The 24,764-nt window shown below is 42.8% G+C and overlaps 1 protein-coding gene across 11 annotated transcripts in view; it reads left to right on the top strand.

The window, feature by feature from the left end:
• Positions 1–24,764, top strand: part of LOC122553023 (synapse differentiation-inducing gene protein 1-like) — a 67,817-nt gene that overhangs the window by 9,286 nt on the left and 33,767 nt on the right. For all 11 annotated transcript variants that reach the window (XM_043696446.1, XM_043696439.1, XM_043696448.1 and 8 more), the window contains one exon: positions 14,288–14,868. In XM_043696446.1, coding sequence (XP_043552381.1) covers positions 14,386–14,868 — 483 coding nt within the window. In that variant the 5' untranslated portion in view covers positions 14,288–14,385. The remainder of the gene's footprint in view (positions 1–14,287; positions 14,869–24,764) is intronic.

The following is a 24,764-nucleotide window of genomic DNA, read 5'->3' as shown; positions in this document are numbered from 1 at the left end:
CTTTTTTCCAAAGTGCAAGACCTCACATTTGCTCAAATTGAATTCCATCAGCCATTTCCTGGACCACTCTCCCAAACTGTCTAGATCCTTCTGCAGCCTCCCCACTTCCTCAGTACTACCTGCCTGTCCACCTAACTTTGTATCATCGGCAAACTTCACTAGAATGCCCCCAGTCCCTTCATCCCGATCATTAATATATAACGTGAACAGCTGTGGCCCCAACACTGAACCCTGCGGGATACTGCTTGTACCGGCTGCCATTCCAAAAAAGAACCTTTTATCCCAACTTTCTGCCTTCTGTCAGACAGCCAATCCTTAATCCATACCACTAGCTCACCTCGAACACCATGGGCCCTCACCTTGCTCAGCAGCCTCCCGTGTGGCACCTTATCAAAGGCCTTTTGATAGTCTAGTTAGACCACATCCACTGGGTTTCCCCGGTCTAACCTACTTGTCACCTCTTCATAGAATTCCAACAGGTTTGTCAGGCACGACCTCCCCTTACTAAATCCATGTCGACTTGTTCTAATCCGATTCTGTTCTTCCAAGAATTTAGAAACCTCATCCTTAATGATGGATTCTAGAATTTTACCAACAACCGAGGTTAGGCTAATTGGCCTATAATTTTCCATCTTTTGTCTTGATCCTTTCTTGAACAAGGGAGTTGCAACAGCAATCTTCCAATCATCCGGGACTTTCCCTGACTCCAGTGACTTTTGAAAGATGTCAACCAATGCCTCTGCTATTTCCTCAGTCACCTCCCTCAGAACTCTAGGATGTGTCCCACCGGGGTCAGGAGATTTGTCAATTTTAAGACCTTTTTAGCTTTTCTAGCACTATCTCTTTTGTAATGGCAACCATACTCAACTCAGCCCCCTGACTGCCTTTAATTGTTGGGATATTGCTAATGTCTTCCACTGTGAAGACTGATGCACAGTACTTATTAAGTTCTCCTGCTATTTCCTTATCTCCCATCACTATGCTTCCAGCATCAGTTTGAAGTGGCCCATTGTTTTACTTTTGCCTGTCGTTTGTTTCTTATGTATTGAAAGAAACTTTTACTATCATTTCTAATATTACTGGCTAGCCTACCTTCATATTTGATCCTCTCCTTCCTTATTTCTCTTTTGTTATCCTCTGTTTGTTTTTGTAGCCTTTCTAATCTTCTGATTTCCCAGTGCTCTTGGCCACTTTATAGGATCTCTCTTTTTCTTTGATAGATTTCCTGACTTCCTTTGTCAGCCATGGATGTCTAATCCCTCCCCGCATAATCTTTCTTTTCTTGGGGATGAGCCTCTGTACAGTGTCCTCCATTATAACCCACAAACTCCTACCATTTTTGCTCTACTGTCTTCCCTGCCAGGCTCTGCCTCCAGTCTATTTTCGTCAGTTCCTCTCTCATGCCCTCATAATTACCGTTATTTAACTGTAACACCATTACATCCGATTTTGCCTTCTCTCTTTCAAACTGCAGACTGAACTATATTATGATCGCTGCTTCCTAAATGTTCCCTTACTTTAAGATTTTTTATAAAGTCTGGTTCATTGCTTAGCACTAGGTCCAGAATATCCTGCTCCCTTGTGGGCTCCATGACAAGCTGTTCCAAAAAGCCATCCTGTAAGCATTCCAAGAATTCCCTTTCTTTGGATCCACTGGCAGCATTATTTACCCAGTCCACCTGCATATTGAAGTCTCCCATGATCACCATGACCTTGCCTTTCTGACATGCCTTCTCTATTTCCCGGTACATGTTGCGCCTCTGGTCCTGACCACTGTTAGGAGGTCTGTACGTAACCCCCGTTATGGTTTTTTTTTTGCCTTTTGTGGTTCCTCAATTCCACCCACACAGACTCCACATCATCCGACGCACCCCCCTGTAACCACGTCTCTGTGATGCCTACCACATCATAATCATTCATGATCTGTGCCATTAGTTCATCTGCTTTGTTACGAATGCTACGAGCATTCAGGTAAAGTGCCTTAATGCTAACTTTCTTATCATTAGAGATATTGGAAGCCATAAGATGTCCTAAGTTATCCATCCTTTTTGCTGCATTACCAGTCTGCCTCGAGTTTAAATCTACCTGCACATATACTATCCTGTTGCTTATCTTTCCATTTAACTCCATACTCCCTGTCGCTTTCCCTTCCTCCCCCCCTCCCCCCTCCTCCCAACTCAGAAGTTTAAAGTCCTACTGACCACCCTATTTATCCTCTTCGCTAGAACATTGGTACCTGATCGGTTCAGGTGGAGACCGTCCCAACAGTACAGGCCATTTGGCCTAACCAGTCCACACCAACCCTCCGAAGGGTAACCCACCCAGACCCTTTTCCCTCTGACTAATGCACCTAACACCAGGGGCAATTTAGCCTGGCCAATTCACCTGACCTGCACATCTTTGGACTGTGGGAGGAAACCGGAGCACCCGAAGGAAACTCTCTCAGACACTTGGAGAATGTGCAAACTCCATACAGACAGTCGCCCAAGGCTGGAATTGAACCTGGGTTCCTGGCACTGTGAAGCAGCAGTGCTAGCCACTGTGCCACCCTTATGGAATTTGTACAATAGTGGAGCAGTCAGATAAATGGTACAGGAAGTTCAATGCAGAGAAGTGTGAGGTACATCTTGGTACAAAGATCCTGAGACAGGGTAAAACAAATGGCACTATTCTAAAGGGTGTGCAGGAGCAGAGAGACCTGGAGATGTATTTACCTCAAGTCATTAAAGATAGCAGGGCAGGTAGAGAGAGCTGTTAACAAGCATTGTATTCTTGGCTTCAAAAATAGGGGTATAGAGTACAAGAGCAAGAAGGTCATAATGACTTATATAGGACACTGGCTAAAACTCAGCAGGAGTATTATGCACAGCTCTGGCACTATACAATAGAAAGAATATGAATACATTGGTGAGAATGCAAAAGGGTTGTACAAGAATGGTACCAAGGATGAAGCACTTCAGTTATGATGAAAGATTTAAGAGAGTTTTTCACAAGAATACTGAGAGATTTGATAGAAATCACGTGGGCTCTGGACAGAGTAGCTAGAGAGAAACTTGCCTGCTCCAAAAATGATCAAGAGCCAGAGGGCATGGTTTAAACAAAAACAGAAGTTGCTGGAAAGGCTAAGCAGGTCTGGCAGCATCTGTGAAGAAAAATCAAAGTTAACATTTCAGGTCCGGTGACCCTTCCTCCATTTTATTTTTGCTTCTGATTTATAGCATCAGTAGTTCTTTTGGTTTTCATTTGCCACAGTTTTAAGATGTTTTGCCAAAGAAGCAAATATGTAGTGAGAAACATTGTTTTTAATGCAATGAATAGTCAGGCCTGGAATGCACTGCCTGACAGTGCGAAGGCGGCAGGTTTAACTGAGGCACTTAAGAGGCCATTAGACTGTTTTTATTTAAACAATCTACCAGGTTATTGGGAAAAGTCAGGAGATGGCACTAAGTTAAAATGCTGAGAGCCAGCTTAGCCACAGTTGGCTAAATGGCCTTTCTTTTTAACTGTAACAATTCCATGATTCTGAAATGATGGATCAAAGCATTGAGTTTCAATCCTGTTTTGCTGAGGGAGATCAAGGTGTGCTACATGAACTGAATGCAGGCCAGGTCTGTGCAAATCTTGAACTTCTGGTGATCAGGTGGATGTCTTTGTCCTTAGTGTAATATTGTCCCTCTCCAGTTGGCAATATGTAAGGGCCCCTTTCTGTTTCTAGTGTTGCCAATGAGTCGTTCATCTGAATAGAGACCCAGCGCTGACATGCACGTGGAGATGTGACAGGGTGGAGGTGATGGAGGGACATGGAGAGGTGGGGGGGAGGCAAGAAATAATGAAGGAAGGTAAGGGTGAGAGAGGAGGACAAGGAGTAGTTGAGATAAAGGGAGAGGAAAAATACTGAAGGAGGCTGTGGCAAATGTAAGGAAGTCAATTGGGTTTAAATTGCTGCCTCGTGTTCCTGAACAGCCGCACCTTGACTCAAAAACCTTCAATAGATGGGGAATAATGAGAGGAATCCTTCAGATCTCTTTGAAGTTACCTGGAAGATAAAGAGGAGAAAGTGAGGTCTGCAGATGCTGGAGATCAGAGCTGAAAATGTGTTGCTGGAAAAGCGCAGCAGGTCAGGCAGCATCCAGGGAACAGGAGAATCGACGTTTCGGGCTTAAGCCCCGAAGATAAAGAACCATGCATCACCTCTAGAAGCTCGGGTAGTGCTGTAAAAAGTTGTGCAATTTGACAATCAAGTTGTGAAGAGGACTTGAGGAATTTGCTTACTGATAAAGATTATATAAGTGAAGTGGCAAAAAAATTCAGATTGGTATAATTTGGGGTTATCTTTTACATTACATTACATGCAGATTGAAATTAATTCAACACGGGTATCATCTTACAAATATCATAATTGTGATTTTTGTTTTGCATTATTTAGTGATATTTAAATGAGAATGGGGAGAAGTACTAGCCACTGCTGGGATTACCCAGGATCCCTGGCACTGGCACCATATTCAAAAGGTCATTGTGCAGCCGATCAAGGCCATTGGAGGCCAAGACCACAAACTATGCCAGCTTGGTCTGAGGTTCCCACTGTGCAGTCTCCACAGTCAATGACTTGCTCTGTTCCACCAGAGTAAGTGCTGCCATCTTTTCTCTGCTACCTCAGTCACTCTGTCTTTACTAGTACATCCACCTCCCATCAAGGCTAATGTTCTACCTCTCGCTATAACAGACAGCAACTACTCCAATCATGACCACTCAACATCCCACCTTACTCACCCTGCATGCCCTCTGCACAGTCTGATCACTCACTTCCTACACCCTTCCTGAAGAAGGGCTCATGCCTGAAACGTCGATGCTCCTGCTCCTTGGATGCTGCCTGAACTGCTGCGCTTTTCCAGCAACACATTTTCAGCTCTGATCTGCAGTGCTCACGTTTTTTCCTACACCAGCACCAAGAGCTGTCAACCACATTTATCTCACTCGACCTCTCTCTTTTATCACATTCCAGGCCCACAATACGACTGAGAGAACCAGCTCTAATACCCACCATTCAGCTCCTTACCCCTAGGCTGGGAGGAACCGAACACTGATGCAGGACTGATTTTGCATCCAAGCCCCTGGTTTAATATCCGAGTAACTGTACTGAGACTCACTGCCTGAAGGGTGTCTACCTGGACTTTACTGAGCACTACTCCCCTTAGACCTTCCAGCATGACTTTCTGCTTGAAGCATGTGAGCTGTTGGCATGTGGGGCAGACGTAACACTGACCTAGCACAATGCTGCACTGCAACATTTCTACCCCTTGACTGGTTTCCAGCATCTGCAATCCTTGTTTTTACCTCAAGACTGCAAAATGCTGTAGCACAGAAGCAACTGGATGTCCGCACACAAGGTTAGAGTGCAGGTACAACAAGTAACTGCGGAGAAACATTTGTCTTTATTACATGGGGGAGCAGGGTTTAACAAGTGGCAAAGATTTGCTGGCATGGTTTCGAATGTTGGTGAGACCACAGCTAAAATATTGTATACAATTTTAAACTCCTGATTTAAGGCCTAATAAATTTGCATAGGAGGCTGTTCAGAGAAGGTTGTGTGGGTTGATTCCTAGATTAGTTCTTAGTGCATTAGTCAAAGATTGAGCGAACTGGCCCTATGCTCTATTTTCAAATAATGGGAGGTGATTTTATTAAAGGATGCTGAGGGATCTTCCCAGAATAGGTGGCAAAAAAATATTTCTCCTTTCGTGTGGGAATCTGGCGATTTAGTTTGAGAATGGAGAAGCCTCCCTTTTAAGATGGAGATGAGTTTCTTTTCTTAGACGATCCAATTTTGCATTTGCAATTCTCTACCTGGATTTTCAACTATGTTCAAAGGTGAGTGAGACTGATTTCAGATCCCCTCTGTAGATAGTCATAGAGATGTACAGCACGGAAACAGACCCTTCAGTCCAACTCATCCATGCTGACTAGATATCCCAACCCAATCTAGTCCCACCTGCCAGCACCCGGCCCATGTTCTTTTAAATGTTGCAATTGTACCAGCCTCCACCACTTCCTCTGGCAGCCCACTTCACACATACATCACTCTGCGTGGAAAAAGGTGCCCCTTTTATATATTTTAAGTATAAGTTGCCCCTTTTAGGTCTCTTTTTTATATCTTTCCCCTCTCACCCTAAACCTATGCCCTCTAGTTCTGAACTCCCCCCACCCCAGGGAAAAGACTTTGTTTATTTATCCTGCCCATGCCCCTCATGATTTTATAAACCTGTATAAGGTCCTCACTCCTCAGCCTCCGCTCTCGGGAAAACAGCCGCAGCTTATTTAACACCTCTCTATTGCTCAAATCCTCCAACCCTGGCAACATTTCTATTTTAAGCAAAAAAAAATCATCCTTCCCCTGACTAAAGAGGCACAAGGAACGATTTGCCAATGGCTATGAATCACATGTGTAAGTGTTCCTGACAGCTTTCCAGTCAGTGGCAGGATTTAAGGTGGCCTAGCAAATATTCAACAGTCATGGATCCTTGCTCCTGAGTAAAATGAGGCCAACTTGCTTCATTATCTCCACTTCCCTGCACTAGTTTTTTTTTTACAAAGGACCCAACTGCATTTGAACCAACTGGCAAGGTGAGCTGGAATCAAAATGGTTTTGAAGTCCTGTGGGCCACACAAAGGAAGCTATGGCCCATACAGCCATTGATTCCAGTTCAAGAGCAGAGCTATTGTTTGACTAACTTGCTCCTGGTACACTGATTGGGACCTGGCCAATCCCAGCTTGCTCCCATACGAGCTTGGTCATAAATAGGTCTCAGCTAATATAATTGTAAAACACTTCAGATTCTGGAATCAGAAATGTAGAGAGAAGGTGCTGACAATATTTATGTCAGGCAGCATCTATGGACAGCAAAATTTGGACTCTCTCTTTCTGACTTTGCCCAACCATCTTCAGCTGCTTCATCAATCACCTTCTCTCTATCATAAGGTCAGAAGTAGGGATTCTTGCACGATGTTCGGCACCATTCATGGTTTCTCCGATACTGAAGCAGCAAGACCAGGGCAATATTCAGGCTTGGGCTGACAAGTGGCAAGCTATATGCATGCCACTCCCAACTGTTGTCCCTTAGCATTCAATAAACTGACCATCACTAAATCCTGTCCTATTAACATCCCGAGGGTTATGGTTGACAAGAAACTGAACTGTGTTGAAACTTTATTGCTGGAACAGCACAGCAGGTCAGGCAGCATCCAGGGAACAGGAGATTCGACGTTTCGGGCACAGGCCCTTCCTCAGGAATGGAGAAGCCTCTCCTGAGGAAGGGCCTGTGCCCGAAACGTCGAATCTCCTGTTCCCTGGATGCTGCCTGACCTGCTGTGCTGTTCCCGCAATAAAGTTTCAACTTTGATCTCCAGCATCTGCAGACCTCACTTTCTCCAAGAAACTGAACTGTACCAGTTCAGTTTAATACTGACTACTGCTGCTCCTAACTCCTCCAATCCTAGTCACTATCCACAAGGCACTGGTCAGGAGTGTGATGAAATACACCCCACTTGCCTGGATGGGTGCAGTTCCAACAACATTGACACTTGACACCATTCAGGACAAAGCTGCCTGCTTGATTTCCAACCCATGGACCATGATGAACATTCGTTCCCTGCATCACTGGTGCAGAGTGTGTACCATCTATAAGATGCACTGTGACAATTCACCGAGGTTTTTTAAACCGTATCTTCCAAATATGCAACATCGTCCACTTAAGACAAGAACAGCAGATACGTGTAAATGTCACCACCTGCAAGTTCCTCTCCAGGCTACACACAATCGACTCGGTTTTTGATTTGATTTATTATTGTCACATGTACCTAGATACAGTGAAAAGTTTTGTTTTGCGTACAGTACAGGCAGATCCCACCATATAAAGTTCCAGAGTAATACAATAGAGCAAAGAATACAATGTTACAGCTGCACAGAAGGTGTACAAATAATGAAATCAACATCAAATTTAAACTTTTGAGAAGTCCATTCAGGAGCCTTATAACAGTGGGGAAGAAGCTGTTCTTGAATCTATTTATACGAGTATAAAACCTTTTGTCTTCTGCCCGATGGAAGAGAATATAACTGAGATGGGAGAGGTCTTTGATTATGTTGATTGCTTTCCCACAGTGGGAAGCATAGATGGAGTTAATGGATGGAAGGCTGCTGTGTTCACAACTCTGTGTAGTTTCTTGTGGTCTTGGGAAGAACGATTGCCAAACCACGATGTCATGCAAACCTGTAAACAAGGAAATATATTGCTGTTCGTCACTGGGTCAAAATCCTAGAACTCCTTTCCTAATGACACAGTGGGTGTTCTTTCACCACATGGACAAGGGAAGTACAAGATGGCAGCCCATCACCAATACCTCCAGGGCAGTTAAGGATCAGCAATAAATAAATCGATTAACTCTGTTTTTACTACAGTTTAGGCATTTAAAGAGAACTGGAGATTTAAGGGAAGGCTTGAAGTTGTAATTAGCTTTTCAAACATTGTTTACCATTTGAGGCATTATTAGTTGGGGTTTCTACCTATGTCACCAATGAAACGGAAACATTGGAAATGCTGGTCGCCTGACAAGAGAAAGCAATTTAACTGATAAAGTATTTTTGTAATTACATCAGTGGGAGAACATTGATGCAGAAACTCACTGGATGAATAATCAAGCTAATGTCAGTTCAAACCGTACCACTGAGGCTTGAAATTTTGAATTACATTTGTTTTTCAAAGTTTTTGTTTAAAACACTGGTTAAAATGATCATGAAGCTCTAGGATTGTTGTAAACACCCAGCTGGTCCACTGTCCTGCAGGGAAGGAAATCTTTTGACCTTAACAGTCTGGCTGATAGGTGATTTCAGTCCCACACTAGTGCAACTGCCCATGGAGTGCCCACACAAACCACTGTGTCCAAATGCTGCAGCAGTGGCTGAACAAAAAAGTCCTCCCCATCGCTTTTCCAAAATGTCAAGGGCTGGCCAAGAAGTAGCGACCCTGCAAGTAACACTCTTCACATCTTAAGAATGAATTCATTTAAAATTCTAACAATAGCATTTCATAGAACGTCAATTGTCCTGTTTGTATAAAAACAGTCAGTGTTTGTATACAGAGCATATGTACTGAGTGATATCATTCATTTTGCCCAAGAACAGCTAATTTGCCAGTTGAGTTACAAGGTTTTTCTGACTGGTAGCGTAAACCATTCTCGATTTATGGCTTTTTCACATTGCCTCTATTTATAATCGAGTCAGACACAATTGACGACGGCAATGGCTGTGATTAAGATGTGGTAAAAATAGAAAATACTGGAAGTGTGCAGTAGGTAAATCAGTATCTGTCGTTGGAAGGTAGGTCACTGTTTCAGATAGAGACCTTCAATATTATTTCTAGTTCAATTGCTGCAAAGCCCCTTCCCTTAATTTCTGCTCCCTTCCTCTCCTCTCCTCTGCCCTAGCCTATACTCCATTCCCTTCCCTAGTGCCCTTTTCATTCTGCCAGGCATCATACCTTCACATACCCTCCACCCTGACTATTTTATCCTCTCCTTCCCATTATTGTCCAAGGTCAATATTTGTTTTTCTTTTTTTGTATTCTCCTCCTGTCTCAGCCTCCCCTTTTTTTTTTTCCTCAGTCCCTTCCCTTGCCATTCTCTGTCTACCATTCCTATAAGCATTCTCTTCATCCTTTTATATTGCCTCCCCTCCTTTTACTTGTGTATTTCCTGTTGCCCATTCCTAATGTCCCAGGCAAGTCTCACCAGTGATTCCAGGCTTTAAACTGAGTGTATCACAGCATAGAATAGCACAGGAGGAGGCCATTCAGCCCATCAATTCTGCACCAGCTATTTCAAAGGGCAATTCAGGGCATTCCATTCCCTGATCTCTCCTCCACACACTTTTTCCTCTTTCACAATATCCTTTTCCCTTTTGAAGACTGCCATTGAAATCTATTTCCACCATTCTCTGTTAGTATACTTCTCATGTTGACTGGTTGTTGCATAAAAGATCTGTTTGCTGTCATTGTTTTTTTACTTTTGCTAGTCACCTTTTCGATGAGTGTCCTCGAGTGTAGGTTGTTAATCCTACAGCCATTGGAGATGGATTTTTTTCATTTGCTCTGTCTAAGCCCATGATGGTTTCAAACACCATCAATTAATTCATCCCAATTTTTTTGCCTTTAGAGTAACTATTGCAGCTTTAGTCAATGTATATAAATGTAATTTCCTCAGCAATGGAGCATTCTAATAAATTTCTGCAAAAGCTTTGCATATTTCCTGAGGTCTGGCGCCCAGAATTGGTTACAGTTCTCAGCTGCAGCCATGGCATGGCATAGATGGCTGTGGTTAACACTGCTGCCTCACAGCGCCAGGGACAGAGGTTCAGTTCCAGCCTTGGGTGACTGTCTGTGTGGAGTTTGCACATTCTCCTCATGTCTGCATGGGTTTCCTCAGGGTGCATTGTTTTCCTTCCACAGTCCAAACATGTGCAGGCCAGGTGAATTGGCCATTCTAAATTGCCCACAGTGTTCGGTGCATTAGTCAGAAGGCAATCGGTGTGGGTGGGTTTGTCTTCGGAGGGTCGGTGTGGACTTGTTGGGCTGAAGGGCCTGTTTCCATACTGTAGGGAATCTAATCTAAATTATTGCTTTATAGGAGTTTAACATGGCCTCAACTGTGTGAATGACCAGACTTGGGGAGGCACAAAATGTTCTCCACATGCAATTCTGGCCTGAAGTAGGAGCAGGGTCTATAGCAAGCTGTTTGATTAGGTACGCTGGGAAATTGTTGATGACTGAAAAGGAGTTGAAAGGTTCCAGGTAGGGAGGTGAGGATGTAATTCAGGGAGCAAGGCTGACTGTGTTCAAAATGTTGCTGTGTAGCTGCTCTGTTGGGAAGGGAGCTGAACTATACAGATCCTGTGTAGGGGTCGTGAGAAGGAGTCCAGTGCAGTTGGATGGCTTTAAGCTGTCAGAGTTCCAGAGCAAATTCAAACAACGGGATAAATGCTGGGGTCAAGAGTCAGAGCCAATTATTTTACCACTTTGAATGAATGAATGAATGAATGAATGAATGAATCTGTTTTGGGGGAGTAAGGAGGGACTTGTAAGAAGCCTACAAGCATTAAGACTTCAGTGTAGATTAGAGTGTGTGAATTGAAAACTCTCAGGCTGTACTTGCTAGATACCACAGAGCAAGAATGAATCTCGAGGTGGAATAAGCTGGAGGCAGTTTTAGTTTCGTGGAGTTATGGTTATGAATGAGTGCTGAGATGCAGTTTGAGTCCAGGGGAGTGGAGGCCCAGGAAGGGGCAGTGATCAACTAGACCGAGTGCAGTAATGATGGAAGGCTCTTGAGAGAGATTTTGAGTGTTCAAAAAAAGAGTAGAGGATTTTCATCCCCTGTCAGGCTTAATGAGATTTGATCATCCATTGTGTCATAAACATTTCCGTCTTGATCAGATGTGTTATTTGTTCTGGACTGTGAGGAGTTCAATGACAGTCCATTACTCATTTACCTTGTTAATCTGAAGGGGTTGGAAAATACAATATACTGTAGGTTTATAGCACTGTTCAAATGTTGTGTAGTAAAGTTTACTGTTCAAATCCATGGAATCATGTGGCTTTATTCTCTTAGTAAGTTCCTGGTTCTTGCACATTTTTAAAAGTAAACATTACTCATCCCTGGTACTCATCCTATTATGTGACAGTGTTGGTCCAGCATTGTAACACAGGGCAAGGAAATTTTTAGTGACTCCTACAGGGTTTGAAAGCAAGCACATGGCTTAGAGGGGAGATGTGCTGAAATCACCAAGGGTTCCATTCCTTTTAACATAGTTAGTGGGTGACCTTGCATTAACATCAAATTGCTTGCTGCAGAAAGCCAGATCAAGTAATGTCGCTTTTTTGTCAGGTTTCTGCTCTTGCTTTTCATTGCCAGGCTGTACTGGTTGGTCATGCGGTGGTTCTTGAGGTCTTTGAAAGGTCTTTCAACTCCCCCTCCACATGCAGGTCCTGGGCCGCCTCCATCGCCAAACCCTAACCACCCAACGCCAGGAGGAAGAATGCCTCATTTTCCGCCTTGGGACCCTCCAACCCCATGGATTTCACCAGTTTCCTCATTTCTGCCTCCGCCCCACCTTATCCCAGTCCAAAGCTTCCAACGCAGTACCACCCTGTTGACCTATCCATCTTCCTTCCCAACTATCCGCTCCATCCTCCCATCACTTTCACCCTCACCTTCATAAACCTATTGCATTCTCAGCTACCCCCTGGCCCACAAGTCTCATTACTGATCCACTGATCCACTGAACTGATATCTACAGTCATCCTTTGGCTGTCAAAGTTCTCCTTCACAAAGCATATGTAGGTATTATAAGTTCAATATGTCCAAAAGTACATGATGCAGAACACCAGTTGGCTTGGCCAATTCAAAACCAATTTCAAATTTCTGTAATAAGTGAGCTCCTGTGTGTAATATCTAGACTACTAGTGAGGAACAGTCATTTTTGTATCAGGTAATCATTCTGAAAGAGCTGATGTTGAGCTGTTTTAAGCTCCACTCCAGTCTGCTGCCCTGTCACAGTCTCTAGGTGAAAAGTAAGCAGCCTTGCACAAAATCCTGAGGAAACAAACATGTCATCCTGCCTTCTCCTCGCTGTAATTCTTCCGAACTAGTTAATGTTAATTATACCCAATCGTATCATGCAATTAATTATGCTTTGTTATATAAGACAATTGCCTCTAGTTGAGACATTATGATTATCTACCATTGATAATTAGACAATAGACTGACTCCTAGATATGGTAATATTCCCTACTTCCTAATCAGAAGATTCTGGGTTCAAATTCTTGCTGCCCCAGAGGTGTCATAATCTATCTGAACAAGTTAGTTAAAAATAAAGGGATAATTGTGTTGTCCCTTTCTCTGAGCCAGGAGGCCAGAGTTCAAATCCTGTTCTCTCTCGCCATGTGACCTAATGCATTTGAATCGGTTGGTTTAAAATATCTATACACTAGATGTTACCTACTGGTGCATTCAATGGTGCAAAGGTAAGTACTGTATACTCTGAATCCACTGATCTGAGTTAATTTCTGTAGAACTTTATTTCAAAGGGCTCTCGTCCCAACCTCTGAACCAGAAGGCCTGGGTTCTCATCCCCTCTACCCGAGAGGTGTCATAACTCATCAATGCAGGTTGATTTTCTTTTTAAATCCACAAGTAAGGATTGGTGATGTGAACTAGCCCAGTTTCAACCAGTGGTTGTGACATGATGGTAAAGCAGCTCCCTGGCAATACAATAGTGACCTTCATATTAACTGTAAAATAAAATATAAAGAAAAATGAAATAGGAAATTGATCACTCAGTGTATGTATTTTTGCAAAGTGACTGAAACTTTCAATATGGCAGCCAGGAAGTGCACGGTAAAAGTCCACCATCTATCGTATTGCTTAATTGCAAAAACTCTGTCTATTAATTGAGACCCTTTTACCACATGCAAATAACAGGCCTAATACCTGTTTGAGGCCTCCACTGCGATACTGATTTGCTCTTCTGCAAGCCAGAACTACCCACAATGGTGGGGGGGTGGAAGGTTAAAAAAAAAAAGGCCTGGCCTAATTCATGATCTCCAAAGTTATCACCCGATCAGTGCACAATCAACAGGGCAAAATTCAACAAGCCTAAGTTCCCATGATTTAGAAGACTAAAATTGAAGATATTCAAAATACTGTTGCCTGTGTCCCAATTGCACCAGATTTCAATTCCCCAATACCCTTGCATGGTTTCCAGCACTAACATGGTTTCCAGCACTAACAAGTCTTCCTATTGCTTCAAGCCTCACTACAGTCTCCAGTGACCACATGATCATGCAGCCTTTTATGCAAACCCCTCACTTCCACCTCCTCTTCCATTGGCAGATTTTGAATACCCTTTCTGCTTGCCATCTGCCTCTTCTTTTTCTCTTTAAAATGTTCCCTCAAACCTAATTATTTAGCTGAGCTTTTGGTCACCTGTCCTAATACCTGGTTCTGTGTCTCCGCCTCAAACTATGCTCAATAATGCTCCTTTTGAAGCATCTTCATGCCTTTTTTTTGCATTAAAGGCCCTTTTTTTTTTATATAAAAGTGAGTTGTTGATTTGAGACCTGAAAATTGAGAAACTTTAGGGAGGGAGCAAATTGAGGGCCTAGTAACTCTGAGGAATCTATGGAGAGTCTTAACTTGGTTTTGAAGTAATGAGCAAAAAAAAATTCTGTTTTTTCATCAGGAGGAAGATCTAGAGGAGGAATGCAGGTGCCACTTAAATAACTCTTCCTCTTGGACAGCATTGGGAAGTCAAAACAATCAAGAGGTGACACACAAAAAATGGAGAATCCTGTGGAGCAAAGCAAGAGTTTGAGTCATAAAGCAGCCAATGAGACTGGGAAGAGGAATGGTCTAATCAACACCAAAGACTTGGCGATAGATGGCAAGGATGGATTGGGATCCGTTTACTCAGCTCCTCAATACCAGGAACACACATTGGGGAGTTTCCCATCTCACAACTACATTGAGAGGAGCAGGAATGACTCTGGCCAGCAACAAGTCCTCAACCCCAGCACCTTGCAGCACACCGTTGAGGCCCAGTACCGACCCAATATCATTTTGTACTCTGAGAGCATGCTGAGACCCTGGAGTGAGAGCAATAGTTCAGATTGCTGTGAAACAACTTTCATTGAAAGCAGATCCCCCACAAAGGATGGGCTGGATTTTGGAGACAGCCAATTCATCGACCTATCAGCTGATGACAATAAAGTCCAAACCCTGTCTTACGATGTGGACGACGAGGATGACTTCCAAGAGCTGGAGGTAGGAAACATTTTTCAAATTGTTACCTCAAGCTCGATGTCCTGGGTTTGAGCTGCTAAATGCTTAATAGACAAACAGTGAAGTGAAGGGAGTCAGAGATGGGCTGGATAAGCAGAGGACAGAGATCTCTCACCGCTACAGAGCCAGAAGCTGGGAAGACCCTTGACAGTGTTGTAAAAATTGTCAACAATCCAATATGTACTGAAGGTTGTGTTCACTGAGCAGATTTCAGTGTACATTTTCCCACTTTCACTGAGGAATAATCAAAGGGGTTTTAGGAACTAGTTTTTTTAAAAGACCAACTTGCATTATATCCTCTAAATCAACATTAATGTGCATGTATGTGAATTCATAGAGTATAGTTTAGTGTTACTAGGATTGGGGAGTTTATAGATGCAGATCACCATGTTGGGAGTCTGATGTTTTGGTGATAACAGGGACCTGGATCAAGTAGAGGCAGGACTGCGTGCCAAATATTTTTGGGGTACAAGTTGTTCAAACCAATTGGATGCGAGATTAGTTTTAATGAGTGATTTTCAATTACCCAACCAAGGATACTGGTGAAGAGCAGTAAAGGGAAAATGTTCCTTAATTAGGTACAAGAGTTTCCTAGAGCAGTATGTGTCTAGTCCAACAGGAAAGGCTGCACAGTTGGATCGAAGTGTATATGTGCACAGATCATTGAAGGTGGCCGGACAGGTGGAGAGAGCAGTTAATAAGCATAAAGCATCCTGGGCTTTATTAACATGGACAGAAGTTACAAATGCAAGGAAGTTAGGCCAAAACTGTTTAAGACATTGGCTAGACTTCAGATGGAGTATTGTGCACAGTTTTGGGTGCCATACTATAAGAAGAATGTGAGAGAGTGCAGACAATATTTATAAGAATGGTTCCAGCGATGAAAACATTCAGTTATGAATGTAGATCGAAGAATTTGGGGTTGTTCTCCTGGGTGAAAAGAAGGCTTAGCAATGTGGTAGAAATTTTCTAAATTTTGTGAGGTGGCTGGAGAGAGAGGGAGGATAGGGAGAAACTGAGAGAATTCTAGATTCTGTATAATGTAGGTTGAGGCCATTCAACCCATCAAGTCTGCACTGACCCTCTGAAGTGATTCTCAGCCAGACCCAGCCCATGGCCATTCCACCTAATCTGCACATCTTTGGACTGTGGGAGAAAATTGGAGTACCTGAAGGAAGGCCACACAGATACAGGGAGAATGTGCAAACTCAACACAGACTGTCATCTGAGGGTGGAATTAAACCCATGTCCCTGGTGCTATGAGGCAGCAATGCTAACCACTGAGCAACTCTACTGCCTGGTTCTTGATTAAAAAGATCAAGAATGAAAAGGCACATATTTAGTGACTTGGAAAAGAAGCAAAGGTGATGTGATGAGGCAATTTATCCATTTAACCTCCAGAAAATATCCTTAACCTTGTAAGCAGATAACATTTAAGGTCATTAAACAAATAACGATGAATTGTTCAGGTCTGGAATGCACTGCCTGAAAGTGCGGTGACACCAATCTAATTGTGCCATTCAAGAGGGCATTCTATTTATTTACACAAGAAACAATGTGGAAAGGTACAGGGAAAAGGCAGGAGAATGGCACTAATTCCTGCTTCTCATTGGGAGAGCCAGTGCAGGGATGATGGTCCTAATAGCCTCTTTCTGCACCATAACATTTCAGTGATATCACACTTTTGACCACCTCCAGGACATTCCCGCAGAGTTTTACAGCCCATTAAGTGCTTTTGAAGCGGTATCATTTTCACAATACAGGGGAACATGGCAGTCATGAACAGTTCTCACGAACAGCTGTAGGATAAGAACCAGATCATGTGTGTTAGGTCAAGGAATAAGCATTGCCCAGAAACCTGAAGAGAACTTCACTGGACTTCAATGGATCTATTCTGTCCATGTAAAAGTGCAGAGAGGACTCCGTTTAATGTTCCATCCACAAGACAACACCCACTGACCAGTACCACAAATTTACTGCTGCACTGGGGTGTTAGTTTAGATCATCTGCTCAAGTTTCTGCCGTGGGAATTAAACCTGCAACCTTTTTAGCTCGAGTAAGAATTCGGCTCACTGAGCCAGAGCCACATTTACAAGTCATGTCAGGGCTCCCTCCAGCCTCTCCCTATTAAACTAAACTCAGTCAAAAATGGTGTCATTATCATCAAGACCAGATTGATGAACTGTTCTATTATTGAAGTCATAGAATTACCTTTTGGTTCTCACATTAAATTTTTTTTTGATGAAAGCGAAAGCAAACACAGTTCTGTGATGTGAATCAGATTGCCAGTAATTACTGTGTGGGAGTTGATTGTAGGAAGAAGTCATGTTAACAATGTCATTCCCTGAAAAACTTTGTAGTTTTCTGAATTTAAATGAGGCGATTTAACCATTTAACCTCAAAAATATCTTCAACCATCTAACCAGAGAACACAGATTTAAGGTTGTTGAACAAATAATTAGAGACAAGGTGAGACTATTTTTCGCAGATTGAAAAATTAAGAACTGGAACAAACTCTTTGGAAAAACTGGTGAAAATAGATTCCACAATAAATTTTAAAAATGAATGGAATGTGCTTGGGCTGTGAGGAAAGAGCAGGAGAGTGGAACTAATTGGGTAGCTCCTTTCAAAGGACATGTATGTCTCTGTATGCATGCAGATATGAGTATAATGTGTGCATATACACATCTATATAAAATTATCCACCTTTCCCACCTCCAGTATCTGTTTAAATAATGAGAATTTTCCATAAATAATGGTCTGTCTTAAATGTATGTTTTTTACTAACCTGAACCCATGTATTGCTTTAAATTAATGCTGGGAATAATTTACACTTTCCACCCCCATGACTCTAATCTATTCTTCTCAGACACCACCTCTACAGGCAAATAAGCCAATGATTTCCGGTCTGCCTCATAACTTAGTGTCTGAGCTATCTGCCCCATAGCTCTTCAATGTGCTGCCTTCACCATTTAAATGTCTCCCTTGTTTCTGTGATCAGAACTGGATCCAATTCTCAACGTGCAGTCTACCTAGAGTTCTGTTTGATGATTGGCTTCCCCTATCTCCAGTCTACTGTGGCAATAATAGCCCAGATATTGGAATCGGGTTGCTACTCTGCTCTTTAGTAATGAGCTTCCTCTTCCAATCTAGGAGTTGTGATCCTGGCTCCTTTAGGAATGCAGAGTGTAGCTGGACATGGTTATCCTGCACTACAGGGGAAACTATGGAATGTCGAGCCAGATCCCTTTTGATTTTACAACAGACTGTGTGCCAAGTTCTGAGATTTCAATATCCAGCAGACTGCTGTAAAAGGGTAAATGTTTAAGGCATGTGTGGGGTTAGGGTGCTAGGTAAGTGATGGTATGCTGTGGGTATGCCAAGTGAGAGTGGTTATGTCAGGGTCAGAGGTGGTAGAGGATTGGGGTGATGTTGAGGCCAGTGGGAGTTAAGGCTTGAGGGAAAATGTGGTGTTAATGCTGGGGTTTCAGACCAGTGGCAGGAGGGGTTTCTGTCAAGAGGATGGAATTGCGTTGGGTTGGGTTGAGGGTTCTAGTCAGGACAGGGTTGTTGTCAGAAATCTGCAGGATGCAAGGGTTCAGGGAAGCTATAGCTGGGTGAGTGGGTGGTGCTATAAATTGGTTTTAATATTTCACCAGAAGTCTTTATTGGTCCCAGGTAACTCAATGGAAACCAGACTCTCCCTGTTCTCTGCCTTATGATGAATTATTTCAGGGGCATATGAGTGCAGGAGAATTGCCCAGCAGAATTTCCAGTTTCTGGGAACTTCCAACAACAGTCTGCAGTGTCTGGGATTCTGAAGTGTCCCATGACAACATTAGTCTCCTCTGCTGCATTGACTATCCAACCATGCTATTGGCTTCACTGTCTGTGTTGAGCATTAAGTTAATAGCAAGAGTTTTCAATCCGTTACAATTTCTTTTGACTGCATCAATCCCATTTTCCTTTTAGGTCTGCCTTTGATCTATTGCAATCTATTCCCATTGCTATCCCTGACACACTAAAGTGTCTGGTGTTATTATTATCCAATTAGTTTTTGACATTTGAGTTCAGCGACACTAAAGTTATTACTCATCAAGAATTTGACATGTTAACCAACCAGCATCTTCCCATGCTGACTACTGTTTACCAGGTTGTTGTTATTGTCTTGTTCATTCAGATAGTCAGTGTATTTTATGGGATTTAAGGTAGAACTAGTAGATCTATAACTGCCTGTGTCTGCTTCCCATTTCCCATCTCCTTCAGCTGCTTGTGTCTGTGCAGTGTCCATTAATTCACTGATAATGAGTATTGCTGAAAAAGTGGCGGCATAGCAAATCTTTTCATCCTGTAACAATTTCTACTTCTCAGAAAAGAATGCCAATTGGTTTATAGAAATCACCAGCGACCTGGTCTCCCCAGGCACTTGTTGAATTCAAAACAGGTGCAATCCCTGTACCTATTCCTTAACTTGCAGAGTCTTCCACATGAATATATACTGATTTTAACAAGAGTATGTGAGCTACTTTGCAAGTCAGCCAGGTAGTTTTAAATTAGTTATAAGTTTAGCTAGCAGTGCATTAAGAATTGTTCACCAAGTGCTGTCCAACCACAAAATCACATTCAACAAAATACATTATATTCCGAGTTTTGAAACACTAGGCTGGTTGATTGTAGTTAGCACTCTGCCTATTGGAAACAGCCAAAGGGATGTGTTGTTTAATATGGTCTGCAGTTTGTTGGCTTTCATGGCCTACAGGCCTGACATTGCAGCAGCATTGCAGTTCATACAGTCATTTGGTGTGGTTGGCAGAATCCTGTTAGTAGAAATTAACATAAGTGTTGCTGCCTTATAGCAGCATGAAATAGAATCCCTACATAGTGTAAGTAGGCCATTTGGCCCATCAAGTCAACACCAACCTTCTGAAGGGCATCCTACCCAGACCCACCTCCCCACTCCTGATAATACCAAATTTCCCGTGGCTAACCCAACCATCCTACACATCAATGGACTCTATATGGGCAATTTCCCATGGCCCCACCACCTAACCTGCACATCTTTGGACAGTGGCAGGAAATGGGAACACCTGAAGGAAACTCCTGCAGAGACAAGAAGAATATGCAAACTCCACACAGACAGTCGCCCAAGGGTGGAATCGAATGCGGATCCCTGGTGCTGTAAAGCAGCAGTGCTAACCACTGAGCCCCCATGTCACCCAAATGGCTGGTACTACCTATTGCTCAAAGTAGCTGTCTGATAATTGTTCATCCCTCATAAATCCACTCTGTATAGTGTCTCTTAACTCTCAGGAATAAGTGCCATGTATTCTTGGAGATATGTTCCTCTGAGTCTATTAAGCCCAATTGGTAGCTCCATAGTGAAGGTCATTATTTTATTTTCGTTCCCAGAAGGCGTGTGTTTCATGCCTTCTCTTGCGACTACTCAGAGGAACTTACCATTCAGAATATTTGCAATGTTATGCAGAGTCTCTGTTTTAAACACTTGGAACTTTTCATTTCTTACCACCTTTCGTAGCCATTCCTCCTACAGCTTTATCAGCTTTCATCTCCGTGCAGTTGGTCTTGGCTGAGTCAGCAGGTCATGCTTCAACCTGCACTTCAAAGACTGGAGCCCACAATCCAGGCTGAAACCCTGTGCCAGTACAGAGACAGTGGTGTGTGCGTAAAGCTGTCAGTGTTTGCTCTGATTAATAATCTGATACCACGTCCATCCTCCCAGATGGGCATAAGAGATACATAAAAGATTAACAATTTCAAAGATAAAGCAGGGGAAGAATCCCTGATATTCTAATCAACAATTATCCATCAAACAATGTCACTGAGAGGAGTTACCTACTCCTGGTGGTCAACAGTACACAAAAAGGTCCTTTGGTCCATTGAGTTTGTGCCAGTCAAGAGCAACAGCAGTAAACAAACAGCTTTAAGTCTTGGCATTGCAAGTGTGCATCTAAATATGACCTACATGTTATGGGTGTTTCAGCCTCTACTACCCTTACGGGCAGTGAGTTCCAAATTTTCACCTTTTTTTTCCTTTCATCCCCTCTAAACATCCTGTCCTTTTCTTTAAATCAATGCCCTTGATCATCAAGGCTCTTTTTTACTTCTCTATTCTATCTATGACCCTCGTCATTTCATACACCTCAATCATGTTGTCCCTGGGTCCCCTCTGCTCCAAGGAAAATAATCCCAGTTTGTCCAATCTCTCTTCAGATCCAAAGCTCTTCAGGCTGGGCAACGTCCTCTGAGCTTATGGATCTTAGACAAATTTCAGTCTTGCATGATCAGCATTATTCCGTCAAAATTCCTCAATTATCCTCCCTTCATTTCTCTCTGAAAGAGATTTCTCCAATTCTTTTGCTCTGCACATGTCATTGTGTGAGAGTTATAGATGTAGTCTTTAGTACCGGCTACCCCAAGTTATTTCAAATCACCCAGTTCTCTGCACCACACCTCAGAAAATATGTAGCCCTTCCCAGGCAGATTCACCAGCTAAAAAGGCTTCAGGTTGCATAGACCACATTTGTATTCTCTTGAGTAATTGTCATGGATTAAAAGGTGACCTCATTGAGGTGATTAAGAACATAAAAACTAGGAGCGGGGGTAAGTTTTCTGGCACATTGAGCCTGCTCCGCCATTCAATAAGATCATGTCTGATCTTTATGTGGACTCAGCTCCACTTCCCTGCCTACTCACTATAACCCTTAAATCCTTTACTGTTCAAAAATCTATCTCTGCCTTAAAAACATGCAGTGAGGTAGCCGCACTGCATAAGGAATTCCACAGATTCACAACCCTTTGTGGGAAGATGTTCCTCCTCAACTCAGTCCTAAATCTGCTCTCTTATTTTGAGGCTATTCCCTCCCAGTTCTAGTTTCACCTGCCAGTAGAAACAACCTCCCTGATCCTATCTGATCTATTCCCTTATAAAATTGTGTTTCCGTAAGACTCCCCCTTCATTCTTCTACAGTACAGATTAAAGAGAGAAATTACTTCCTCCTGGTGACATTTAAGAACAAAGAGCATAACTTTAAAATTACAGCTGGTCTGTTCATGATAGCAAGGATTTCCTCAAAGGCAAGTGGAATTCTGAAACTTTCCCAACCCACCAGCATCATATTAGGTCAGTTCAAAATGGCGAAATTCAGAAGGGATATATTTTTGTCATTGAGAGATATGGGACTAAAGTGGAGAAATGGAAGTAAAATTTGGATCACCCATGGTCTGGTTGGCAAAATAGGGATTAAGGGGCTTATTACATTTTACTTATTCACAGGATTTGCTCTTCACTGGCTAGTGCAGCATTTATTGTCTATCCATCATTGCGTAGAGGGCAGTTAAGAGTCAACCACATTGTTGTGGGTCTGGAGTCACATGTAGGCCAGACCAGGTAGGGACATCAATTTTCTTCTCTAAAAGACACTAGCGAGCCACATGTTTTTTTTTCCCTAACAATTGACAACTATTTCATGATTATCATTAAATTCTTAATCCGAGATTCTTTTTAAAAATTGAATTCAGATTCTAGCATCTGCAGGATTTGAACCCTGGTGCCCAGATAATTAACAAAGTCTTTGGATTAATTATCCAGCAATAATAACATTAGCCAGTCACCTTCTACATGATGTCTTCCTGTATCTCCATTATGTTAAAACCAAATAATTCAGTCATCATTGCTGTCCAGAGATGCGATGGTTTTAGTTTCCTGTACGGTGACTGGGTCATTAATGCTTCAGCCAATAGGATTTGGAGGTTGAGGGGCATTTCATTGGGTAAGATGGTGCCGGGTTTTTTGGGGGGGGGGGGGGGTGGGGGCAGGGGCATAAGTGCTCATAGGTAGACAGCTTTCCCATACTACCACCACCCACTGGAGTCCTTAAGGAGGCAGTTAATGCCCATTGATCCTTCTGCTAGTTGTTTTGACTCATGAGCTCCCAACAAGGTCTTCATTTTCAGTCATACCTTGCATCAGGAAGGGGGAGTGACTCTCAGGCATCCCCTCCCCCTTTCCTCACCTGCATCTTGCCTTCATTCATTTATGGCCTGGGTTCCTTGCCAATTCTGAGCCCTAAGATGGGTGCATTGCAGTGGCTGCCACTACTACTCCCAGTAGTTTTGCCTATAATTAAGAGCTGTTGGCCTGTGATTGGCCAGCATCACTTGAGCAGTGGGATTTCTTTTTATTTATTCACAGGACAAGTGTGTCACTAGCTAGGCCAACATTTATTGCCCATCCCTAATTGCCCAGAGGATGGTTAATCGTCAACCATGTTGCTGTGGGTCTGGAGTCACATGTAGGCCAGACCAGGTAAGGATAGCAGTTTTGTGAACCAGATGAGTTTTTCCAACAATCAGCCATAGATTCACAGTCCTCATTAGGTTCTTAATTCCAGATTTCCTTATTGAATTCAAATTCCACCATCTGCTGTGGTAGGGTTCAAATCCAAGTCCCCAGAGTAGAATTTGGGTCTTTGGGTTAACAGTTCAGTGACAATACCATTAACCCATTGCCTCTCCTCTGATCTCTCGGCTCTATGATCTCTGAAAACCACAAGTCACTTAAGCTGACATTTAAAATGCATTTCTTCCCCAAAGGATGGAAAATAGACCTCTCATTAAATGTCTAGCCAGAAATAAAATTGGCCCCATTAATGGGGCTTGAAGTTTCACCAAACTTTCATAATGAGATTTCATGGCATAGGCTGGTCGGCAAAGAGCCTAGGGTCTGAATATATTAAAGCCTTTCATGCAGTGAAACAGATCCCAGGGGTTTCACATTTCAAATGCTGAAAAGATGACTGAGTTGTCAGTTGTAAAACTCAGCCATCTGTTCCACTGAGCAAAGGCTGATCAGATGGCTGGCCTGCCAATGAAAGGCAAAAAAGCACTTGGTTCAACTAATACATGACAGTCGTAATCATATTGTTCAATGCAAAAGAATATTGATCCACTGGATAAAGTACCCTAAAGCGTCTGAATGCCTTCACTTTGCTGGTCAGTTTTATGGCCACTTACATTTGTACGAACAAATGCCTATGATCAATCACAGTAATGAAATCACACTTTAATTAAATGTTGAAGAATTTTTTTCAAGTGTCAAGTTGTCAACGCATTTTTAAATTTACCTGCAAAATAGGACCCAAAATTTAGATAGGCTTCTGACATATTTCACAACGCATCTGACCTGAAATGAACCATATCATCTTGAGAAGATTTCCAAAGTCAGCAGCAACCCCTTGGAGATTGCAAGAGCTCAGAAAGCGCCACACCTGCAATGAAACCTGTAGTGTTGGGGATTTCTGAATGAACGCTAACAACATTTCACCAATGTCCCGCGTCCTTGAAAATGGAAGAAGGTGGAAATGGGAGCAGACATCGCAGAATTGGGTCTCCTTTTCTTTATCTATCCCAGCCTGATACAGCAGCAAAATCAGGGTCCCACTAACCTATAGTGGTCAGCCATTCCGCCCCTTTTCCTCCATTGTAATAGGTCCTGGCCAATCTGCACCTTAACTCCATTGACCTGCCATTGCTCTATATCTACCAATACCTTTATCCCACAAAATTTGTGGAAAACTTTCAAGTCCTGAACATACAATTTGGCCCAGAATCCATCATATTTTGAGGGCATTGATTCCAGATTTCTAATGTTTTGCATCACAAAGTACCTTCTGAAATTACTTATTAAATGGCCTAGTTTTACATTTAAAATGAAGTACACTTCCTGCTCCTCCGTCCTTGAACCCCGCCCCTCCAATTGCCACCAGGACAGAACCCCACTGGTCCTCACCTACCACCCCACCAACCTCCAGATACATCGTATCATCCTTCGTCATTTCCGCCACCTCCAAACAGACCCC

The sequence above is a fragment of the Chiloscyllium plagiosum genome, chromosome 9 (genome assembly GCF_004010195.1).
Source record: "Chiloscyllium plagiosum isolate BGI_BamShark_2017 chromosome 9, ASM401019v2, whole genome shotgun sequence".
NCBI classification, from domain to species: domain Eukaryota; kingdom Metazoa; phylum Chordata; class Chondrichthyes; order Orectolobiformes; family Hemiscylliidae; genus Chiloscyllium; species Chiloscyllium plagiosum.
The sequence above is the reverse complement of the archived record's forward strand: the minus strand, read 5'-3'. Positions and strand labels throughout refer to the sequence as shown.